General features: G+C 48.9%; 2 protein-coding genes across 4 annotated transcripts in view; one reads left to right on the top strand and one right to left on the bottom strand.

Moving 5' to 3' along the window:
* Positions 1 to 25114, top strand: part of FOCAD (focadhesin) — a 1730079-nt gene that overhangs the window by 362008 nt on the left and 1342957 nt on the right. The gene's annotated exons all lie outside the window — the stretch shown is intronic.
* Positions 883 to 5959, bottom strand: LOC146866197 (uncharacterized). Of its 2 annotated transcripts, none has more exons than XR_014976769.1 (2): positions 5897 to 5959; positions 883 to 1161 (listed from the first exon to the last, which is right to left on the bottom strand). XR_014976769.1 is itself a non-coding variant. In XM_085640806.1 (2 exons), the coding sequence occupies exons 1-2, from the start codon at positions 5499 to 5501 to the stop codon at positions 1133 to 1135; spliced, it is 1332 nt and encodes a 443-aa protein (XP_085496932.1). In that variant the 5' UTR covers positions 5502 to 5953; the 3' UTR covers positions 883 to 1132. The 2 variants fall into 2 exon arrangements, 1 of the variants encoding a protein (XP_085496932.1); XM_085640806.1 differs by having other exon boundaries at positions 4199 to 5953.

The raw sequence follows: 25114 nt of genomic DNA, 5'->3' as shown, positions 1-25114 counted from the left end.
AAAATAGAATGTTGCGGATTTCCTATGGAAAAGGGGTCCTAACTATAACTACCTACTGGCGACCGCCAGTAGGTAATATATATATATATATATATATATATATATATATATATATATATATATATATATATATATATATATAGTATGTGTGATAATTACAGGTGTTTGAAACAAATAAAAATGCACCACGTGATAAATGTTGACAGCTGACCGTGTAAATATTGCTACTTAAATGTACATATATTTATATTGAGGGTTTAATCAACCAAACAAAATTTACCAAGCATTGTGTGTGTGTGTATATATATATATATATATATATATATATGTATATATGTGTGTGTATATTTTGCTATTTAAAAGAAAACAAATCCTTCCCATCCTTACACAGTGACTCATCCCAAACCTGACTACTGTGAATTCCCATGCATCCTCTTAATCTTTCACCACTCCATTTTAGCCGTGCCACCCAACTAACAAGCACACACAACTATATCTTAGAAAACAACTCACTACTTTCCCTTTTCAAATCCACTTCTATCATAATATCCCCACCTTAAAATAATTGTAAGTGCCATATAAATACATTTACAATAATATCTCTACAACAACAGCTTGTATCATGAATGACTTTATCATAGTGCATCCCAGCTGTGCTCATCCATGTCTCTCATCACACTAGCCAGGATTACAGAGCTGTGTCTTACCTGTCGTGTCCAGCACAGACCATGGGGAGGTGATCTTAGCTGTCACCCAAGAATTAATCAAGCGACCTGCGGAGTAACCTCCCATCAACCGAGGAATCGAAATTTGCCTAGCAGGGTAACGATAAGTTTCAATTCTATTAAGGACACGGAGGCGAGGATTATGCTTTTCCTTCCTTCGCTTTATTACTATGCCAAACACACAGCAGCCAGAAAAGCAGAAAAGAGTGACTTTTACAACCAGAACTGGAAAAACCATCCTCCGGTCACAAGATAAACAATCCAAAATGCTTGTTCTATAAACATCAACTCCCATCAGTCCGTGGGATAACACAGCATCCAAGTCCTTCCACGCTGTCCATAACTCCTAGAAAGCTCCTCCATTCCGTGAAGCCCTCCTCTTTCTTCGCGCAATTCACGCCTGAACATTACTGATCTTGCTTAGCTCCATCATTCCCTGCATGTAAACAAACACGAGAGTTTATTACTGGACACGCGGCCCAGCCGGCAACCCAACATCCCATAACACAAGGTCGCAATGCGGCAATCAAACAGCTGACAGAAAACTGGAAACTGGATTACTTACGGAAGAACGGGAGGGTTCGCACCAACTGCGCAAAGGGAGGGATAATCCTCGCCTCCATGGCCTTAATAGAATTGAAACTTACCGTTACCCTGCTAGGCAAATTTCGATTCTATGACAGGACCGGAGGCTCCGATTATGCTAGTTCAAAGCTTACTTACCACCAACTGAGCCACATCCACCACCGGTTTAAAATAAAACCTTTTGAAGGTGGAATCGGAAGACCAATCTGCCGCTCGCATAAGATCCTCCAAGCGAGCTCCCAAAGAAAACGCCTTAGAGGCCATCGCGCCCCTGGCCGAATGCGCCCCAAACTGCTTCGTATCAATACCCGCTTCTTGCATGACCCACCTCACCCACCTGGCTATCGTGGGGGAGGAGACAGCTTTGTGCGGTTTTCTCAAGGCAATAAGAAGTTGCCGTTCGCCTGGAGGGCGTAATTCAAGAGTCATGTCCTCATATGTCTTTAGACAATTCACCACACACAGTTTGGGCGCGTCCGTAAAAGCTGGATATGAAATAGTCCTTGAATCTGATTTGGTACGTCGACCCAACGTAAACGTAACCCCTTCCGGGGAGAAGGTCCTTGCCGTAACGTCCAACGCCCGGACGTCAGAAACCCGGTGACAGGAAACTAGACATAACAGCATGGCCAGCTTAGCGGAGAGTTCCTTCAAAGAAAGATATTTATTCAGCTGCCAGGATAAGAAAAGATTCAAGACCAAATTGACATCCCAGAGGACCGAGTATCGCGGTTCCGGGGGAAGTGACAGACGGATACCCCGCAAGAGTCGACAGACGAACGGGTGTTCCCCGATCGGGGCTCCGTCTACCGGATAATGAGCTGCAGAAATCGCCGAACGAACCGCGTTAATAGAGCGGTAAGCCAGACCCTCCATGGCCAAATCAGCCAGAAAGTTCAACATGGGAACGACGCCTGCGACCATGGGATCAAGACCCCGTCGAAGACACCAACGCATCCACTTATTCCGATAGCGTTTAGATGTACTGTCTGCCCAGGCCCTTGATAAGAGACCTTGAGCCGTTCCCGAAAGGCCTGGGAGCGACCAGCGTCTCCTGAAAGCCTCCATGCCATGAGGCGGAGAGATCCTTGGTGAATGAGGTGGTGCTGCTCCCCGTTCGGATTCAGAAGAAGATGAGGAAGCGGGGGGAGTAGGATTGGAAAATCCCAAGAAAGTTCCAGAAGAACTGGAAACCAAACTTGAGACCTCCAACAAGGCGTCACCACCACTAAATCTGCTTCCAAGAGCCGGACCCGGGTTGCGGTTCTTATCACCATCGAGAACGGTGGGAAGGCATAACCCTTCTCGTGACTCCAGTCCTGGAGAAACGCGTCCGTGGCCTCCAACTGAAAAAGCGTGGGAGCTGATGGTCGAGATGAGACGCAAAAGATCGCCCGAGAACGTGCCCCAGAGATCGTTTAACCATTGAAAGACCAGAACATCCAGCTTCCATAGGCTGGAGTCTCTCAGATGTCTGGAATGCCAATCCGCTACCTGGTTGGCTTGGCCCGGCAGGTACTCCGCCATCACCGAAATTTGGTGTGCCAAGCAATACTCCCAAAATTCCTTCATGAGATTCGCCAAGGCCCGGGACCGGGGACTTCCCAGTCGATTGACATAACGGACCGCTGAAACGTTGTGCATCTTCAAAAGCACACACACGCGCTCGCTTGATGCTTGGTCCAACAACGGACAGCGAACGAACCAGCCAGAAGTTCCAAGGCGTTGATATGCAACTTCTGCTCCTCTGACGACCAAACGCCGCCTGTGGAAAATTCTCCGCACCGGGCACCCCATCCGGACCTGCTTGCGTCCGATTCTATGACTAAATCCGGTGCTGAGCCGAAGATTGCACGGCCGTTCCAGAACTCCATGTGTGCCAACCACCATGACATCTCCTCTTTGGCCTCTTCCGACAGAGGGACTGCCTGGTCGTACGAAAGCCCCCTCCTGAGGTGATGCGCTTTTAGGCGCTGCAAGGCCCGATAATGAAGGGGTCCCGGAAAGATTGCATGGATGGAGGAGGAAAGAAGTCCTACCAACCGGGCAATCTGACGGAGGGAGGTTTGGGGTCTGGAGATGGTCGGATTTTGGCCATCTTGCGAGATGGGAGGCTCAAGGAGGCCTGAACGGAATCCACGACGAAACCGAGAAAGACCAGACTGCGCGTTGGTGCTAGGACCGACTTTGTCCCGTTGATGACAAACCCCAGGCTCTCTAAGAGGGATACTGTCTGCTGCAATTGAGCCATCAGCTTCAGGGGGCACTGCGCCATGAGAAGGATGTCGTCTAAGTACACAATCATCCTGAATCCTTGCCCCCTCAAAAACTCTATCACAGGATGAAGCACCTTTGTGAAGCACCAAGGTGCGGAAGAAAGCCCGAACGGAAGGGCAGTGAACTCGCACACCTGGCCCCGCCAGAGAAAACTGGAGAAATCTGTGATGGGGAGGATGGACCGGAACCACCAGATACGCATCCTTGAGGTCCAGCCTCACATCCCGAAGAAGATGGATCCCCTCCATCTTGAAATCCCTGTAGACCAACCACCCGTTGAACTCTTTGAGGTTGATCACCGGACTCCGTCCCCCATCGGTCTTCTCAACCAAAAAGATATTGCTGAGGAAACCGTGTGGGTGCAGAGCTGATCGACAGATGGCTCCCTTCCTGAGCAGGGTGGACACCTCCTCGTCGAGTAGCTGCGCATCGGGGACGGAAAAGGAAATGGGCCGTGGGCATTCTGCCTGAACAGGCAGATCGTAAAATTCTACGTGAAATCCCTTTACAGTCTGCAAGACCCAAGCATCTGCCGTAAGCTGTGCCCAAGCGTCCTAAAAGGCTGCCAAACGACCCCCTATACGCACTTGCTCCGCTTGCATGACACTCACCGCTTGATTGGCCTCCGCCGGAATTGTTCTTAAAGCCACCACGGACCCGGAAACGTTGACCTCTGGTAGGGTAGAAGTTGTTGTAATTGGCCGAGGAGTTGTACTGCCCTCGCCCGGAGACTTGTCCCCTGTTACTAGTCTGCTGACCGCCACGGCCGGTCGCGCGGCCCCTGCCGCGACCGGCCCCTTGGGAAAAACGAGTTTGGAAAACTCTTTTGATGCTGGATTGGGCCTTGTCTAAGGAGGTGAAAGTGGCAACGAATTTTACAAATTCTTTTACGAAGGGGTCCCCAAAGAGGCCCCCTTGAGCCACAGCGCCTGCCTCGGAAGATGCTAAGTCGCCCAGTTTTGGGTCGAGTTTGATCAGCAATGAACGTCGGCGTTCAGTTGATAGGGTGCAGTTTGCATTCCCCATGAAGATTATCGCCCTTTGCGCCCAGTTAGATAGCACCTCGGTGGAAATGGTAGAACCCGTGACTTTTGCCTCCTCCGCCATATCTAGAATCTTGGTCATAGGACCTATGGCATCCAAAAGCTTATCCTGGCACGATCGCCAGGATCGGTCTATACCCTTGCGGGGGTCTTTCACATATTTAGCCAGGAAGGTAGCCATTTTCGAATCTAACTCGGGCGTAAGGGCTACCTTCCCCTCCAAAGTGGGCCGTGGACATGCCGCTCTGAGACATCCCCGTGCCTTCTTCTCTAGAGGCTTGCGTAGGTGTCCCGCCACGAACTTGGCCACCTTGTCCCCCGGAGCCCAGGCTGCGGAGCGCGGATGCATAATCTCATCCAGGTCCAGCATACCTGTGTCATCCTGGGGCAATGTGCCCGCGGAACTGGCCGGACGCCAAGAACGCGAAGACCCCTTCTCATCATCGGTATCTGCCGGGGAACCTCCAGTCTGGGACGGTGAGGGAGGGGCGGAGGGGACTGCGGGCTCCGGCGGTGGGGGAGGCGCAGAAGGAGGGGGACCGGACTTCGCCAAGAAAGCCTGCCTCAAGCGTTCAAAGGCGTCCTTGTCCACCCCCTGCGACTCCTCCGTTCCGCCCTCCCTACGTACTTTCTTGGGGGACGGGCCAACCTCCTCAGGTAAAGGACCTGGTGCAGGAGAAGGAGCCCTCCGATGGGCCTGCGCTAATCTAGCGCATTCCGCCACTATGCGGTTAGACAGGCGTTCCTCCATAGGGGCTACCACTTCATTAACACACCTAAAGATAGAACTATCTACAGCTTCAAAGAAATCATCATCCAGAGGTAAGTACTGTGTCGCCTCCTCTTCCTCATAATAGCTCCCCTGCTCCATACTGCCCCCAGATAACCTCAAGGCAATGCCGCAACACTGCAGAAGTGGAGAACTTCGTAACAGGTAGGCAACAGTGCAGGCTAAGGCCAACAGGGGAAACAGCCACAACAGACCAAGTCTTTACCAGGGCCAAACGTGTACTGGCAGCGCCAGGACGATTTTGGGCAGATCCAAGAAACTGCAAGGCTCTAAATGCGGCCTAACCGCTGTGGGTGGCACACACACCCCAAGCGTGCAGGCCCTCAGTTACTGACTAGGCCACACCGCCACCCAGCGTGCTCTCAATTTAAAAGTGCTCAAACCTGCCCTCAGGCGATTACGGAGTTCAGAGACCTCCGCTGTTGAATACAGACCCCTGCGGGCGTAAAACCATGTAAATGCGGGACAATACAGACCCCCGAAGGGCGTTCTGGTGAGGCGGCAGGGGGACAGGCTCCGGCTACTCGACTCTCCCAGCGCGGCTCTCAAGGAAGAGAAAGCCACGCCGCGAGAGCAACGAGACGCACGGGCTCCCCCTAGCGGCCAACAAAGGCCGCCGCAGGTGGACCGGCCGCGAAAGGAGCGAATTAAACGCTCCCGCGGCCGTAAGGGACTCTGTGAAGATAAAAACAACACATACTCAAAAGAACAGTTGCGTCCCTTAACTCCTGACCCACCAAATCGCTATTAGCCCTAAATACTAAACGCAATAAATCCCAGAAAACAAGAAAGGGACTTAACTGGCTGCACAGCAGCGAAGAAAGAGGAGGGCTTCACAGAATGGAGGAGCTTTCTAGGAGTTATGGACGGCGTGGAAGGACTTGAATGCTGTGTTATCCCACAGACTGATGGGAGTTGATGTTTATAGAACAAGCATTTTGGATTGTTTATCTTGTGACCGGAGGATGTTTTTTCCAGTTCTGGTTGTAAAAGTCACTCTTTTCTGCTTTTCTGGCTGCTGTGTGTTTGGCATAGTAATAAAGCGAAGGAAGGAAAAGCATAATCGGAGCCTCCGGTCCTGCCATAGAATCATTGTGTGATCCATTTTTCTTCCTTCAAGTTCACTTTTATGTACTGTGACCCAAGGCAGGCTAAGAGCAGCAATCGTTCACTTACACATGACAATAAAAAACTTACCACATAGCCTCCACTGCAGTTCACCACTCTTCGAGCTAAGCACTACCTTCGAGTGTAGGGTGCTACCTGTCTAATTATGTGCTTCTTTCTACAACTTATCAAGGGCATGGAGTCCGATACAAATGGGATTGAACATGCAATTACAATTTCGGTATCTAGTGTATAATCAGGCCACCGCTTTGTCTTATTATGTGAAAATTTCATGAGCTCAAGTTTAAGACAAAGACTTGATTATTTTTCTTAAACCGACAACTTAGGTTTCAGTGAATGATGTGAATGCCTCTTTCGTGAAAGAACACTTTATTTCTCATCTCGTTTTCAATAAGCTTCAAGCCTACGGTTTGAGTTCTTCAGATGCTGTAGCCCCCCTTATGAAAGCAACGTAGATATTTAAATACTAAGTTCTCTTTTTCTCTTGTGCCAGATCTGGTTATTATTAAATGTCATATTCGTTTTTAAAAATCTGACTCTTGTTCTCTCCAGACCTAACTGTCTTGTCTGCAAATGGAAGTTTCATCCACACATTGTTATGCTGTTGATAAGCTGTGCGGACTGTGTGTGATCGCCTTGTATGTTTTGTAAACGGCGTAGCTGCAAACCCTGGGGTAATAGTTTTGTCTCTTATTGAACACAGATTGTGGATGCATTCCATAAGGTGTGCCTGTTTGCTTGGTAACATTTTGTCAAAATACAATTATCCTACTCATGTTAATATTTTCCGTAGGCAAGTTTTTGCTCCTGGTGAGTGCAAGTAGATGTGACAGATGCATATTCTATTCACAGAAAGATTTGGGTCATTGGGCTTCTTATGCTCTTCCCCTTCCTGTATGGTAGTCCTGAACAGATGGTGGACTGCCATATGAGAATTTGCAATGCAGGTATGGGAACAATATGTCCTCCTTGTCTGTTGTAAGACCCATTACTCCACTTCTTCTGAAATGCACTAACTATGGTGCAGTACACATATGCAATGATATAAAAAATAAATGTATGGAACCCCCTGCAAGATACTCTGAAGTGGCTCCCACCATACCCCATTTTGTTTTGTCCCCCAATTCCAACTTTCACAAGGCCTCACACAGCTGGGCTGTTCCACAAAATACATAAAGCCAGAGGCTGTGGATTTAGAGTACTGTACAATAGAGCTATGCCTTAGATGAATTAGAAGTTACAGACTCTGAACTCACATTTAGCCTTCATCAACAGATGCTCACTCAACCAGGATCGCTTTTGTCATCTCTCTTCTAAACCAATGTGACTTTCTTCCAGAGCTGTATGTGTAACCACCTCTTTGAAGCGTAACTTTGTCCACCAGCAAGGCAGACAGAACCTCGGAGTAAAAGCGCATGAAAAATGTGCCTCTGCTCTTAGTAGGTCGCAGCATGCATGGTGCACATATCGCTGCCTAAGGATAGTGGTGAACCGTGTGCTGAAAGAATCCTTAGAAAATGTGTTCAAGCAAGCCCCATATGGTACTGAGTGAGTATAGGTAGTGAGTCCTACAGTGTCCAAGTAAATGTGGGTGGGTGGGGCAATTATATGTCTCTACACGAAAATCATGTGCAGTTTCTAAGTTTGTCAGTCTGGATAGGTGATGATCCCTCCATCCAGCCACCCCTAAAAGTAACCTCCTGTCCTTAGCCTGGCAGGGATATCTGTGTGTCCCATATGGCCAGACCAACCCTGCTGTTAGATGTACTTTGACACGTGTGACTTTGGCTTGTATGTTTGGTTCCTGATCTGTACTCCTGATCTGTACTCTGACCCCACTCAGTACTATTAGTTGGTCGGGCTGCCGTCCGTGAACTGAAGTGCGATCTGTGGGTCGAGATCAAACATCGAGCAATTTGCCCCTGAACTGCCCCTTAGACAAAGGAGGACCCCGTAAGTGAATTGACCTCACTGGGACCAGATCAAAAGCACCACCTTGCCAGGCCATAACCTTCGCTTTTATTACATGTGAGTCACCCCTAAGGTAGGCCCAAGTTACCCCTTTAGGCAGGGTGCAGTGTATGTGAAAGGTAGGACATGTACTGATGTGTGTGACATGTCCTGATAGTGAAATACAGTGTATTTTGTTTTTTACTATTAAAGGCTGTCTGTCTCATAGGATAGAAGGGGGAACACTATGTAACATCTTATACAAGTATAACTTCTCATTGGGACAAGATGGAGGGATGGAGTTTAGTATGCCTGAACGCAGAATATAAAAATTTATCTTTTAGTAAAGATGATTTTTATATTGTGTGTTTGAAAATACCACTATCTGAAAGAAACACGTTAGTTAGATTCCTCACCTTAGAATATCCCCAGGCGTCAGACTGGATCCGGAAGATTTTTCGTCAGCAATACCCCTTGCGCGTCGCTAGACGTTGTCTGCGGCTCCGCGTCCGTCGTCGGCGTCGTGCGCCGGAATGACGTCGTCGGAGTACTTAGACGCCGCCCTCGCGCGCTGACGTCAGTTCTTCTTTTTTCCGCGCCAGTAAGCGCAGATCCGGGAGAGCTACCCTTTAGTCAATTTTTGACTAACTTTTTGATCCTTTTTGATCCTGTCTCGACTCCGGTGCCGGTAGGATGCCTGGTTTCAAAGCCTGTACGGACTGTAGCCGCTTGATGTCGGTTACGGACCATCACCGCCGGTGCCTTTATTGCTTGGGCCTCGATCACGATGCGGCGTCGTGCTCGGACTGCAAGGCCCTGACATCGAAGGCTAGACGGGAGCGGTCCCGTAAGCTTCTCGAGATTCGCCACTCGGCTCCGCGCGCCTCTCGATCCCGGTCCAGGAGGAGGTCCAAGGATCGGTCGCGGAGCCGCAGCCGACGTCACCATCGGTCGTCGGGATCCAAGTCTTCGGGTAAGTCGAAGCATTCCAAGAAGTCCAAGAGGCGACACCGCTCTTCGGACTCCCCTCGCCGGTCGCGCGACTCGGCCGAGGGTCAGGGTGGTTCCACCCCCGCGGCTCCGGCGGAGCCGCAGGCGTCGCGCACGTTCCCATACCCTCCGGTCCCTGGGACTGACGCGACGCCGGCGGAAGTCAGTGCCTTCCTCTCGGCCATGAGGAAGCTGGCTCCGCCGTCGGCGCCCGCTGGTGCGCCTTCGGGCCCCGCGGACCCGACTGGGCTGCCTTGCCTGCCGGTGGCTCCGGCCCCGGCGCCGTTGACGGCTCCGGCCTCGACGCCGCAAGCGCCCGTGGGACCCGTTCTCGAGTCCCCGTCGACGCCGGTCGACCGCGTCACGCCTCCTCCGCCGGCGTCGACACCGGTACAACCCCCGACGCCGACGTCGACTCCCGGTTCAGTCCCACTCCGGGCCCGGCGCCGGTACGGCGTCGATGGACGCCGCGATCGGCGCCGCTAGAGACACATTATGTCTACCGCCCGGCTCCGTTACTTTCTCCTCTACACCAGGAGTCAGATGATGGGGACAACTGGGAGGGATCCGAGGATCCTATGGCCGCTCAGGCCCAACTGTCCCAGGACTGGGCAGATGAACTGGGGGAGGCCAGTGGCCTGGATACCTCTCCAGACACTGGATTCATCTCTCCTCCGACTGTGGCTTCGGAGGAGGGTGCTGCTTTCTCTGTGGTGCTGCGCAAGGCGGCCGCAGCCCTTGGGCTCGAGCTACCTGCCGTGGCCGTGAGGACGAACGTCCTCACTGAGGTGCTTCAGTCTGCAGCAAGCTCCACTGAGCCTCAGCTGCCATTCAATGAGGCCCTCACTGACGTTCTACAGGGCACCTGGTCCAAGCCCTCCACAGTTCCTCCTGTGGACAGGAACGTCGCCAGGCGCCACCGCCCTGCTCCGGGCGACCCCAGTTTTCTGTCCCAACACCCTACCCCTGAGAGCCTGGTTATCCAGGCCTCCACCTCCCAATCCTCTTTCCCGACCGCCCCGCCGGACCGGGATTCCAAGAGACTAGAGCAGTTTGGCAAGAAGCTGTTCTCCTCCCTTAGTTTGGGCCTGCGGTCTTTGAACACCGCTTGTCTCTTGGACCGTTATTCCCACTCTCTGTGGGATGCGGTGGAGGACGCGCTGCCCCTGTGTCCGGAGGAGGTCCGGACACGACTTACCCAGGCTCTGGCCGATGGGAGGGATGCCGCGCGACATGCTATACGATGTGGGCTTGACACCACGGACTCGCTGGGTAGGGCGATTTCTACCTCAGTGGCGCTTAGACATCACGCCTGGCTGCGGTCCACGTCATTTTCGGGCGATGTCCAGAGCACTCTCATGGACATGCCCTTTGATGGCACTCGCCTTTTTGGCGAGAAAGCGGACAGTGCGCTAAATCGCTTTAAGGACTCCCGGGCTACGGCCAAGTCCTTGGGCCTCTCGGCCCCGCGGTCGCAAACTTCCGCCTTTCGCCCCTTTCGTGGCCAAGGAAGGGGTGCCTCCTCACGTGCGCCTAGCCACCAGCCGCAGAACCAACCTGCGCGCGGTCGCGGACGTGGTTTCCGCCGAGGCGGTTCTGGAGGACGACGAGGTCAGCCCACATCCACCCCGGCAGCATCCGCCTCAAAGCCTTCCTAGTCCGAGCTTTCAGGCCCATTCCACGCCAGTGGGCGGCAGAGTTCGCCATCACCTGCTCCACTGGCGGTCCATCACATCGGACAGGTGGGTGCTGCAAATCGTCCGAAGGGGCTACTCCCTCCCCTTCGAGACGACCCCTCCAGCCATGCCACCGCAGCACCACCGTATCTCGGGGGATCATTTGAATCTTCTCCACGAGGAAGTTTCGGCCCTCTTGGCCAAGGGGGCCGTCGAGCGCGTTCCGAGCCCAGAAGTAGGTCGTGGTTGTTATTCCCACTACTTTCTGGTTCCCAAGAAGGGCAAAGGGGGCCTCCGCCCTATCTTGGACCTCCGGAACGTCAATACCTTCCTTCGGAAGGAAAGGTTCAAGATGTTAACTTTGGCTCAGGTTCTAGCTGCCTAGACCCCGGAGACTGGATGGTAGCGTTGGACTTGCAGGACGCATATTTCCACATCCCTGTCCTGCCGGCCCACCGGCGTTACCTGCGGTTCACGGTGGGCCCAGAGCACTTTCAGTTTACCGTGCTCCCCTTCGGCCTCACCAGTGCCCCTCGGGTGTTCACGAAAGTGATGGCGGTGGTCGCAGCTCATCTGCGCAGATCAGGGGTCCCAGTCTTCCCCTATCTCGACGACTGGTTGTTGAAGGCGGGCTCGCCCCAGGCAGTCGTCTCCCACCTCCAGACTACGGCGGATCTCCTGCATTTGCTGGGGTTTTCCATCAACGTGCCGAAGTCACACCTGTGCCCCTCTCAAAAGCTCCTCTTCATCGGAGCGGTTCTCGATTCGGCGCAGTTCCGGGTCCATCCACCGGAACAGCGGGTCCGGGATATACAGGCCCTGAATCCCATCTTTCGGCCTCTATCCTGGGTCTCGGTCAGGCTAGTGTTGCGGCTTCTGGGGCTGATGGCCTCCTGCATCCTACTAGTGCATCACGCCAGACGGCGCATGCGGGCTCTGCAGTGGGACCTGAAGTTTCAGTGGGCCCAGCATCACGGCAACCTGTCCGACCATGTCTTGATCTCGGAGGGCACTGCACAGCAGTTGCAGTGGTGGCTCACGGACCGCGATTGGGTCAAGGGCAAGAGCCTCTCCCTTCCCCAACCGGAGCATGTCGTCGTGACGGATGCGTCCCTCCTGGGATGGGGTGGCCATATGGGAGAGGCGGAGATCAGAGGCCTCGGGTCTCCGGCGGAGTCTCGTCTCCACATCAACTTGTTGGAGTTGAGAGCGATCCGACTTGCACTGAAAGCCTTCCTTCCCTCTGTCAGGGGAAGTGTTGTGCAGGTGTTCACGGACAACACCACCGCCATGTGGTATTGCAACAAACAGGGCGGGGTGGGGTCGTGGACCCTTTGTCAGGAGGCTCTGCGCCTCTGGACATGGCTGGAACACCAGGGCGTCACCCTGGTGGTTCAACATCTGGCGGGCTCTCTGAACGCCAGAGCAGACGAACTCAGCCGCCGGTGCATGATGGATCACGAATGGCGTCTGAACTCCGAAGTGGCGCAAGGTCTCTTTCAGCAGTGGGGAGAGCCTTGGTTAGACCTATTCGCCACCGAAGAGAACGCGCAATGTCAGCAGTTCTGCGCGTTGGAATTTCCAAGGCGGCACTCGCTCGGCGACGCTTTTCGTCACGAGTGGAGTTGCGGTCTGTTGTACGCCTTTCCGCCTATACCACTTCTGCCCAGAGTGCTGAAGAAGATCAGGCACGTCCGGGCCCAAGTTATCTTGGTGACTCCGGATTGGGCACGAAGGTACTGGTATCCCGAGCTACTCAGTATGTTGACCGATCCTCCGATACGTCTGCCCCTTCGGGAGGATCTTCTGTCGCAGCAGCAGGGGACGGTCCTCCACCCGAACCTGTCCAGCCTCCACCTCCATGCGTGGAGATTGAGCAGCGGCAGTTGATGCCATTTGACTTGCCTCCTGAAGTCTCTGATATCATTCTGGCAGCCAGGCGTCCCTCCACAAAGACGGTATACGCCTGCCGGTGGAACAAATTTGTGGCATGGTGCACAGCAAAGGCTGTGGATCCCCTTTCCGCCCCTCTTTCTGAGGTTCTCCTCTTCCTTCTTTCTTTGGCCCGGCAGGGCTCTGCCCTGGGCACTCTGAAAGGTTATCTTGCTGCCATCTCTGCCTTCTTGCGGCTTCCTGATCAGCCTTCTCTTTTCAAGTCCCCTGTAGTTGCACGCTTTCTAAAAGGCATTACTCACACGTTCCCTCCTGTCCCTTTTGTAATGCCTCAGTGGGACTTGAATCTTGTCTTGACATTCCTGATGTGCGCTCCCTTCGAGCCTCTTCACAATTGTCCTCTTCGTCTTCTGACTCTTAAGACTGCTTTTCTGGTAGCCATCACCTCGGCTAGACGGGTGAGTGAGCTCCAGGCTTTATCTTCAAAGCCTCCTTTTCTGTCTGTTCATCCGGACAAGGTTGTCCTTCGGCCTCGTCCTTCCTTTCTTCCGAAAGTGGTGACTCCATTTCATCTTGGGCAGTCTGTCACCTTGCCCACCTTCTTTCCGCCTCCGCATCCTTCCAAAGAGGAAGAGAGGCTCCACCGTCTGGACCCAAAACGTGCGCTCTCCTTTTATCTGGACCGCACAAAGCAGTTCCGGGTGGACGACCAACTTTTCGTTGGATACGTGGGTGCTAAGAAGGGGAAAGCGGTGCACAAACGGACCATCTCTCGGTGGGTCGTTTTGTGCATCAAAATTTGTTACTCCTTGGCAAAAAAGGACCCTCCTGTTGGGCTGCGCGCCCACTCTACTCGGGCCACAGCGGCTACTACTGCTTTGGGACGGGGTGTCCCTTTGCAGGACATCTGTCAGGCGGCGACATGGGCTTCGCTACACACGTTTGCCAGGCATTATTGCCTTGACAGCCAAGTCCGGAGGGATGGCTTCTTTGGCCGTTCTGTCCTCCAGGACTTTCTGGTGTGATCTTGGTTCGCAGACCCACCACCGGGGATGGTATTGCTTGGGTATCTATTCTAAGGTGAGGAATCTAACTAACGTGTTTCTTTCAGATGAACAAGTTACTTACCTTCGGTAACGATGTATCTGTAAGAAACGTTAGTTAGTTAGATTCCTCACCGACCCACCCATCCTCTCCGTTCTGCGAACTGACATCTAGGGTTAAGGTTATCCTTTTCAGGCCCCTAGATTTTATTTTTGGCACCAGTGTCGGTCTTTGCATGGCTCTGCGTTCCTGGCGCGGAAAGCTATGTACAAGAACTGACGTCAGCGCGCGAGGGCGGCGTCTAAGTACTCCGACGACGTCATTCCGGCGCACGACGCCGACGACGGACGCGGAGCCGCAGACGACGCCTAGCGACGCGCAAGGGGTATTGCTGACGAAAAATCTTCCGGATCCAGTCTGACGCCTGGGGATATTCTAAGGTGAGGAATCTAACTAACTAATGTTTCTTACAGATACATCGTTACCGAAGGTAAGTAACTTGTTCTTTAGAAAGTGGGTATTTTCTTGCTTAGCCATCCTGTGTGCCTCTGCTGGGCTGTGGATTGACTTTCTGGCTTTGGAGTGACGGGCTGGGGATGTGCAATCACTGTAGACAGTCACTGGGGAGGGGGGGGGGGTTGAGTTGTGTCCTGCCTTTCCTGGATGAGACAGGGCTGGACTGGGCTGAACAGACCTGGGCTGCATTTAGAGTAGAAGAGGAGATTTCTTTGCACATGAATGGACCTTGTCTGCCTTACGCAATGCTGTCTCCACCTCCTGCTGGGAAGCTGGGCCAGAGAGGCCATAACTGGTCTGGACTGAGCACAGGCCCTCTCTGCCACAAGAGAACAAAGGAAAATGCTGTATAAATATTGGGACACAAACCCCAGAACTTTAGATTACTTCTGGACTCAAGAGAAACCTCTGCTAAGGAAAAGACCTAGGAAAGCTGGAGAAGTACTGCCCTTAGCTGTGTGCTGTCTGGGTTTGGCCTGCAATGGCTGTTTCTGCCAAGGAGAGAACACAGACTTTGCTGTATATCCTGCTTGAAGAAGATCTCCAAGGGCTTGAAGTAGAGCTTTCCTCCTGTTCTGAAGTCTCAGGAACACAAAGACTTCACAACCAACTCCCCTGAACTCCCATGTGGGGGTTCTGACCTGCCAGGAGACGCCTGCCCCAATTCTGGGCCTCTGGATGTTGTTCCTGTGACTGGAAGCTGAGAACCCTGAAAGAACTGAAAAAAAATGATGCATGCTGGAAAATCTTACCTTGCATCGCTGCACTGTTCCCTGCTGTGTGGCTGCGAGAAGCAACGCATTGTGGGACCGCGGCTGACAATAACGATGCAGAGCCCATGTGCCGCCACTGCATTGAGGGCTGTCACATCCCGAATCTCCATGCATCGCCCCGGGGCGCCAAGTCTACAACAACACCAAGGCTGCAATAAGAAACCGACGCGTCACCAACCCACACAGTAAGATATCAACGCATCACCTCCTCTTCAGTTAGGAACCGACGCATCACCTCCCTTGCGTGGCAGTAAGGAACCAACGCATCACCTTCCCTGGAGCAGGGAACCGACGCATCACCTTCCCTGTGCGAAAGGAACCAACGCATCACCTTCCCTGCGGCTGTTTATGCTTATGATTTTGACGTATCCAAGGTACTTTGTGTGGAAAGTGTTGCATCTTAGTTTGCTATGGACAGAACTGTTTTTGCCTTTTAAAAGTCATACCTGGATAACTGTATGTTGGATTTTTGTCGTTTTGGTCTTGTTTTGTTTAGATAAAGTTTGCTTATTTTTCTAAACTGGTGTGGTGTTCATTTGTAGTGTTTTCACTGTGTTACTGTATGTTTTCTCAAATGCTTTACACATTGCCTCTGAGATGAGCCTGTCTGCTCGTGCCAAGCTACCAAGGGGGTGAGCAGGGGTTGTCTAAGAGTGTAACTCTCTTACCCTGACTAGAAGCAAGGGTCCCTATTTGGACAAAGGTGCAAACCATTGCTAACGAGAATCCCCCATTTCTAACAACTTCCTAAGAGTCAGAGTAAACTCTTGAGTAAGGCCTACTAGTACTTTGATTGCATCATAGAGATAGAAATAAAATATTGTTTTAATATAAAAATAAGTATCTGACTGGACATTGATTTATTGTTGTTACTGTGTGCTTTTTGAGTTATGATGCGTGTTCACCTACCTGTTTACACACTCCCCCCCCCCTCCCCCCCCCGACCCCCTATTTTGAGGGAGCCTTGGACTTGTCAACCACAACTACCACTAAGAGTTAAGTGTAGAAGGGGTACTTGACCCTTATGCTCAGGATTCACAGTAGGTCGGGCCCCTGGACATCAGGAGTAATAGGCCTCAACCACCACAGATGGCCTTTGTAACACCTGCGTGCCACATAGTCCCTTGAAAGGAGTTCTGACACACATCAACATCCTGGTCCGTGGTGGGCTGTATTCAGTTATGAGTTTGTTCTTGGTGCCTTTCATTCACACAAGCCCCTCATGAACCAGAGCTTGCGAGTCATAATCTCAACAAAATTGACATAAAGTGTCATTCCTTTTCATGACTTCAATATTAATATTTTGTTCCTCTCTAACATTCCAGTGCAGTGTTAGGCTATTATCCAAACCTTTCTTTTATGGGGAACTTTGTATAATAAACTTTATCGTGGCTTCTTCAGGATAGTCTTGGATGGCACTCGTCCACTCCCTTTGACTCACAACTTGCTCATTGTTGTTTATCGCACAAGCATGCAGCAACAATATCCTCATCTTCTTTACACCATTTGCTATCACAAACTTCAGGGTTACAATGCATTTGAGATAAGAAACCAGCAGTGACGTTTGATTACATGGCATATACTCCATGTTGAACAAATATTTGTGTAATATGGAAGCCAGTTCGTCAATACGTAGCAAAAGCTTTCTTAGAGCCATCCTTCCAGTATGCTTATCAAAGGTTTGTGGTCAGTTGTATTAAAAATGTCCTTCTCCACAAGAAGCTCTTAAATTTGGTTACCGCCCAAACGCATGCCACAAGTTCCCTCTCAATTACATAATATATTGTTTTGGAACCTTTTAGTTTGCATGATGCAAAGTCGGTGAGCAGTTCTTCATGTGACTCATTATGGCTCAAGACAGCACCTAGGTTGCTTAACAGACATCAACAGTAACAACAGTATTCAGAGATTTGTAAAATGACTTCAAGGAGTAACCATCTTGCATTTCTCTTTTTAGTTCTTTTTTTCCACAATCTTCTCCCCACTCATAATCTGTATCCTTTTTGATTAAACATCTCAATGACACCATTTCTACTGCCCCTCGAGTAGAACTTCCATAGTCCAAGGAAAGACTCAAGTTTATCTCAATTACTAGGTTGTTGTGACTTGCTCATGGCAGAGACCAAACTTGGTTTGAAGACGACTTTGTTAGCACAAATGAAATGCCCTAAATATTCCATGCTGGATTGTAAGAATTTGCATTTATCCCTTTTGAGATTGAACCCACTAACCTGGATTCTTTTTAGGACCTCACAAAAAGTTCTAAGATACCCTTTCGAAAGGTGGTGTAAATTTAGTACATCATCTTGGAAGGCATTGCCACAATCCATGCCTTCAAAGGGTTTGCTCATGGGGTGTGATAGATGCTGTAAATCATATTGACTCCTTTTCCAAAACAATTTGTTGGTATGTAGCAGTAAAATCAAGCATGGGGAAAATTCTAGCATCACAGAGTGTAGCTACCATTAAGGGGCAGTGGATGACTCTCTGCAACCACCTGGCGTTTTCTTTGGCACAGGTCAATACATATTCCTATTTCTCCACATTTTTTGCCACAACTACAGGAGATAACCACTGTGATGCAGAGACAGATTCAATTATGCCATCAGTTTGCCATTTGTCTAAAATATCCTTCCCATTCCCGCAGACTGAAAGTGGTATTATGCGTACCTTTTCTTTCACTGCTATGGCTCCTTTTAATTTAAACAGTGCTGGAACCTTTTGAGTTGACCAAGTTCTTGTTTAAAAACACTACGGTGATCCTCAAAACACGATCAAGAACATTTTTTTAGAACATTGAGTAAGTAGGGTGCTTTATATCGATTGATCAAGATTTGCAGATTTGACTGCTCTGTCCATCCTAGAGTATTTACACCTTAGTTGACCACATAAACAGTGGTGGAAGTTGACCTTCTTTCAAAATATAGGTGCATTCAACTTTGATTTTGTTTTCTCTATAAGAACATGGCATAGTGCAACTGTGGTGCAGCCTCTTTAGTTGGTATTTTGTTGTATGTCTCCATGAAGATGATGATGAGCCTCAAACCTGTATGCACAAGGACCTCTACTTTGGACGGGTTGACCTGCATCACATCTGTGTTTCCTTTTTATCTCACACTTAATTGCCAACAAAAAGACGAAGTCTTTTGTGTGCTCCTCAATCGGCGAAGACCGTCTTAGGACAGTGTCCCACCTTCCATAGAAGTGATCCTTCATACCATATATACAACAGTCTTTTCCTAGGGCAGAACAATTCCTATGTGATGCTAGATGGTTATTGGCCCTGTAACTGTAGCACACATTCTTCTTAGGTTCTTTGGACTTGGATTTGTTCAAATTGAATTTGCCTTTGGTTCTGTTAACATAATTTCTGGCTCATTCAAGCTTGACATCAGTAACCTGCAATTCCGAGTTCTGCAACATTTTCATTCCTTTGGCTGAACGTTCCACACTCTGATTATACTGATGACTTGGTACAAGGTTGGGTTTTGTGACAAACCAGTGTTATGTTTGCCTTTGTACAAGTAATATGAATTGCAATTTCATTGCGTATCATCTGGATGCCAACATGAGCTGGTTTGCTGCATATGCCTTAATTGACTCTCCTGGAGCTTGATACCTGTAATAAATATTTTGGTATTCCATATTTTTGTTGAGAATGGTATCAAAATGTTCCTCCACCCTCTTTTTCTCTTCAGTGTAAGCGTCTCAAAGCACCTTTTCTTCAAGTTTCTCCACCGGTGTTACGTAGTCCTCTGCCTTCAGCTCCTAGACAGTTTTACAATAGTGCTTGTTTCCTTTGGGCACTATATTCTGTCCCCTCTGTAGCGACTCAGTGCTTCTCAAATGTCTAAATCCATTGTCCCTAGTATTTTCATGGTGCTCTGGGACTTTCAAGGAAGGTATTTGGCATATTTATGGCATTCATGACTCCTGCCATGATATGTCAGATAATAATGGAAACACATAAGTTGTGATGATATTGGTTAAAAATATATCTATATTCTCTATTAGGATGAAAAAGTCAAGGATATGACAATATATCAAGTAGAAGGAGGTGAGAATGGCTAGTCAGTGCAGTCCTGGGGTTCTAAACTCGGTGTGAAATCTGATAGAGACCTGCGTAGTAATGCAAAAAATAGTTTACTTGACTGCAAATGTGGAGAAAGGATGCAGGCCATGACATATTAGCACTAAACCATAAGCAATGAAGAGTTGACTGCACAGGTAGCCCTAACAGTCTTCTGAGCCCAAACCCCACCACAGGATGTGGCTTAATCGAGTAACGCTGGGGGTGTAAGCACCAAAACACGCTGATGAGCACTCTTCCCAATCTCCATGCAAGTAAAGTACCATAAAGTTAAGAGCTCAGAGGTTTAATGTAATGAAGAAACACCAGTGATGTGGACGAAGACACACCAGAGCGTTAAGAGCGAGATCCGGCATGACATAGGTGATGGAGGGGCAGAGCAGCGTTGGCCGCCAGTAGTGGCAAGCAGGAGTGGGCAATGAGTGAGCACCCAGGGTGCTTTCCCACATGGAGGTCATTCATGCTGGAGGGGTCAGAGGAGGGTCCAGAGCAGTGTAGGTATGCCATACTCGTTGCCAAAATTAAGATGGAGTGATGACAGGAGGCGCTTGTGGAGAAGGAAAACACCTTTATTGTCAAGTTTGCGCCAACGTTTGTGCTAAATGAAACTGCAATAAAAAAAATATACAAAATAAAAGTGGACTGCTCCCCCCTCGCGGTGACTTCTGGCTTAACAACTCAGTCTACATTAATGAAATGCAATTATCTCAAATTAGGAAATGGGGTGGGTCCGTGAGACAACAGGAGGCTGGACCACCCTTAGTTGTAAATAAGAAAGCGAAACCTCGCCCGTGGGTATTTTTCATAATTACTTTACAGTAAGGAGCAAAAACAATTAATCCTCTTGTGTTGCATTCACATCCAACATTAAAAAAAATATATTATTAATTTAATTATGCTTTATGTTCTATACACCACAGAACACATACAGTTAAGGTACATATAGTTTTTTTTAAAAACACAAAATTCTGATCTCAACTAGTATCAACAGAATTCAAGAATCAATACAAAAGCAGATTTCATGTGGAGAAGTAGTTATGTGCCAACACCTTTTGGTGATAATTGGCTAAAATCGGAATGTCACTAAAGTATCATTATAGGTAACTGCGAATCCCAGGTCATACTTTTTTTCTCTAAACAAGGGGGACGGGTAGATCATTTGTATAGGTGGCCGTCTGTCCATTGGGATCTGGAGGAATCGGAGGTAATTCATTGGCCTTTATTGTTCTTCAGAGGTCATGGAATCCGTATTGGCTTGTTTTTCAAGAAGGCTCCCTGACGAATCTCAACATCATTTATTGCCCCTAGTGGTAGGTGTGTCGACCCGAATGATTAGAGGATCTCCTCAGGACAATGACCTGGACCAGCATTAATGTGTATTAAAGCATATAATTTGTCAATGAATGAAAATACGACACGGGGGCGACCCTCGATGAACGAGCGGGTGTGAGAGCGTCCGGGAGTGTGTAATGCCTGAGGGCTTGCGCGCTGCGGTCTGTAGTTCACTTAAACCGTCGAGTTCCGGAGTGACTTCGAAAGCACTTCGTTCGGAGATTGCTTGTTATTGTATACATTAATTTTGTGTTATTTGTTTTTAAACTATACGTGTATGCTGCTGCGTAATAAACGTACGCATCATTATATAAATGATATGTTTTTTTAATGCAACACATGAATATCATTTTTTCCCTTACTGTAATGAACTATATAAAATACCGACACGCGAAGTTTCTTCCTCATTCTACAGTAAAGCAGCCAATGCGCACCAGGCTCACAGGGACACCCCCGCAGCCCCACTGGGCCAGTCCAGAGCTGGTGAGGGCTGCCTAAAGCATTCTTCAAAGACCAAGCCGAGCAGCAGGTCTCCTGCCGCTTTGGTAAGCGGTTTGCTGCTGTCTGGGACTGCCACAGCAGAACGAGATACGAAACTAGGTGGGCAGGGCTCACCGCCACACCCGAACCACTGGGCTTGGTCTGCTCAGCCCTCCCCATAAACCACAGGGCCTGCAGGTTCCTGTGTCACACCCCTGCACATATGTTCCGTCCAACCCCTAACTTCGTGTTTGGAGTGTATACGTCAGCATTGTGGCTCCTAGGGCTCGAGCACATCTGTGCGCTTTCCTGTTCTCAGGGAGCTGGTTGCCTAACTGAAACCAGCATATTGGAAATGCAATAGGTCTAGCATTTGTTTGAGTTAGAGCTAGTAGCATTGTGAATGGCAATGTCTTTTACCTATGTGATATGGAGTATGTGGTGTGTAGTGAAATTATGTGGGTTGAATTGGAATTTTTAGTTGTGGAATTGTGTGGCGTTGAGTTGTGTGGTGTGGAGTGGGTTTGTGTAGTGGAATTATGTGGTATGGTGTGCAGTGAACTTATGTTGATAGTAATTATGTGGTATTGAGTGTACTGGCCTTATGTGGAGTGGGATTGTGTGTTATGGAGTGTAATTATGTGGAATGGTATTTTGTGTTGTGGAGTCGTATGCAGTGGAGTTTAATTATCTGATGTGTTGTTGAATTTTGTGGCATGATGTGGAATTCTGTGGTGTCGATTGGATGTATGTAGTGTGTTGAATAATTGTGTTGTTGAGTTGAATTATGTGGTTTGGTGTTGAATTATGTGGTGTGGAGTGGAAATGTGTGGAGCTGAATTTGTGTTGCGTGGAACTTTGTAGATTTCTTTGCCTATATGTTTTTGTTTTGTTGTATATTTGTGTGGGTGCTTTGTTTTTTGTTTATACCTATTTGTTGTACAGAGGTGTGTAGTTTTGTAAATTTGAGTAGAATTTAGTGTTATGGAGTGGTGTGTGATATAGCGGTGTTGATTTGAGATGAGTGGTTTGGTGTGTTATGGATTTGCATGTTGTATTTTGTAATACATGGAGTATAGTGTTGTTTATTTGAAGGGTATAGTGTTGATTGCAGTAAATAGTTAAAGTAGAGTATGGTTTTTGAGTGTATTGGAGCGTTGCCCCAAGAAATGCAGTGCCTCCTCCACCCTTACAGGGAACTGTGGTGTGGTATAAATGGATCAAATGGTTATATATTGCTGCTGTCCCTGGGGGAAGCTTCCACTGCTAATTGCTCCTGCTACATGTACTAGTGAAACAAAACAGTTTCCTGTGCTTGTGTTAAAGAAACTTGGTATCATCTTTTCACTAATCAAAAGCAAAAACAATTGCCATTGCCAGTGCTTGGTCGTTAATGTGGCGGACACTCTACAACACTTAGGGCTTCTCCAATATCTCCAAGTTTATAATCCACAGCCTGTCTGTACCCTTTTGACAAATCCTGCCAAGGCCTGGAGCGCCACAGCACAGCAGGAACTTGTATTACGAGCTATACGCCCTCGGCCTCGTCATGTTCTGACGCAGAGTCACTGTGTGACCTTAAGTATAATTTTTCACTACTATGTGCATCTTCTATTAAGAAACTTGTAATCTAGTCACACAATAAATAGCTCAAACTTTGATAGGAGGTCCGATGAGTCTTGCAAAAGGAATGTCGACTATGAATGGCTAGAGCACCTTGCAGTTACCCCGGTAGGGTGGGCGTATATAGGTATTTCATTGCTAGAATTGTATCTCAGTAAGGTGACATGCAGGCTGATTCTTAAAGGGGCTAGGTGCTCGACAGGTCACAGCGGACAGCTATGAGTGAGCCAGAGATGCATTGCCTAATGCGCGACTCTCCAGACCCCCCCCCTGCGGGTGCCTAACTAGACACCATGCCAGGCTGCCATACACAGGCGGCCACCACCAAATGGAGCAATGTACGACACAGTGTATCCTTGTTCAATTTCCCACGTTTGTTCCAGTTTCTGTCATTTCTGGCACATAACAACCCCTATCACATAGGGATAACCACGGGAGTGCACACCACATCCCAGCATAACACACAGGCCACCTTACTTGAACGCTGACACTGCCTCGCCATTCGTTCCACAGTAACACCACTAAATTTGGACTACGAGGGAGACCATATGACACAATGTTATCCAACCTCATGTAAGGATGCAAAATGAATGTGATACATCTGCTTGTATCACTGTCAATGATATAGATGTGATGTATTTAATCAAAGAAAATGCCAATAATGATGATTGTTAAAAAAAAAATCTCAGTAAGGTTGACATGTAAACGCTAAGATGTCTTGTAAATAAAATAAATATTGGGTATCACAGACACTGTTTCAAGGTCTGGGCTCTTCCCTCACACACAATGTCAAAGCAAGAGTTCAAACTGAATGCACGCAAGAAATGGCGCCCACCTCCTGGTTGGAATAAACATCTATAATTGGAGTGTAATGGGCCCTTCAGCCAACTGGGTCCCGGTGACACCCCACCTGCTGCATCATGGACGGCCCACACCTCCTTTCTATTCATTGGTAGCATGGGTTCTAATCATTCGGTTTTAGAAGTCAACGAAGACTATGATTAAAAGAGTGCATTTGGTTGTCACATGAATGCCCGGGAGTGGAGAATAGTGTCTGTGATGGCTTGGAGTGAGGTGGTCAACCTTCAACCGACACAGCAGGCGCATTACTCCTGTACCAGTACAAACCCATCTTCACAAGGGTTTATTTAAGGGAGTACGAGTGTATTTCAGCAAGACCGTAGAAATGAAGGGCAATAACAAACAGGCACCACTGCAGCAAAGAGCCAGATATAGCGGCAGTGACGCATTCGCCACCTCAAAGCCATATGGTTGACCCCCTTACTCATCCCTTTTCAGCCTCCCATGTACAGCTGTAACAAGACATATGGAGCCATGTTTACTTTCTGTTCCTGTGAGTGGTTTCAAGACCCGTGAGTCTAGTGCAAGGTTAGGAAAACGCAAACCAGCAACTGCTAACCCTCTCTATCCCTATTTGGCAAACAGATCACTGACTAATCATTTCAAAGAGATTCAGGGTGCTGCAAGAATATTGGGATGGGAACAACTGGAAGTTAAAATATTGTTTCTATAAACATCGTTTTTTCCTTCGGTATGTAATATTGTGGGGCATAGTCTATTGTAATATAGTGAGGTTTGATATTGCTTGCCTGAATATCGTTGCTGTGTGATTATGTAGTTGTGTTTAGCATTGCGGGACTCCCCGTGGCAGAGTGAAACGTTTTACAACAAATAAACTTGTGGAGTACCGAAAATATCAAAGACACTGGCGGAAAGCAGCTTATAGCCCTGTAGCTGCAGGGTGGAGGAGGAGGTAACACTAGGACGAGAAACATCAAAGAAGCCGACAATCCTAGTCAGAAACAGAAAAAGAAGTGCAAAAACGTAGCAAAACGGTCAGAGGAGGAATAATACTTGTAAGAGGGCCAGCCGCCAGGGAAAGGAACCACCCACCAAAAGGAGGCACAAATGCGAAAATTAGTCGCTGAAAGGAGGGAAATTTAGTCAGGCTCTCAATGGAGCTAATGGGGAGTGAGGGGTGTAATTAATGTCTGTGGAGGAGGTACAGTATGCCTCTCAGAGCAGCGCATGCGCTGCTAGGCTCGACCTAAAATGCGAGTTCACAGAATGTCGTGCATTAGGACGGTATTCCTCTGACACTGACGGAAGGATAACCAACACGAGCTCAGGTTCCTTCATGTAGTTGGTAAAAAAGATTTTCCAATCTCCCAACTGTAC

The sequence above is a fragment of the Triturus cristatus genome, chromosome 2_1 (assembly GCF_964204655.1).
Source record: "Triturus cristatus chromosome 2_1, aTriCri1.1, whole genome shotgun sequence".
Taxonomy (NCBI): Eukaryota; Metazoa; Chordata; class Amphibia; order Caudata; family Salamandridae; genus Triturus; species Triturus cristatus.
The sequence above is the reverse complement of the archived record's forward strand: the minus strand, read 5'-3'. Positions and strand labels throughout refer to the sequence as shown.

Bases quoted from the DNA above. Each gene is read 5' to 3' on its own strand.
- LOC146866197 (XM_085640806.1), bottom strand. From the start codon at position 5,501: ATGGAGCAGGGGAGCTATTATGAGGAAGAGGAGGCGACACAGTACTTA. The intron at 1,162-4,198 runs GTGAGTGTCATG...GTTTACATGCAG, and splicing joins CGGCGGAGGCCAATCAAGCG to GGAATGATGGAGCTAAGCAA.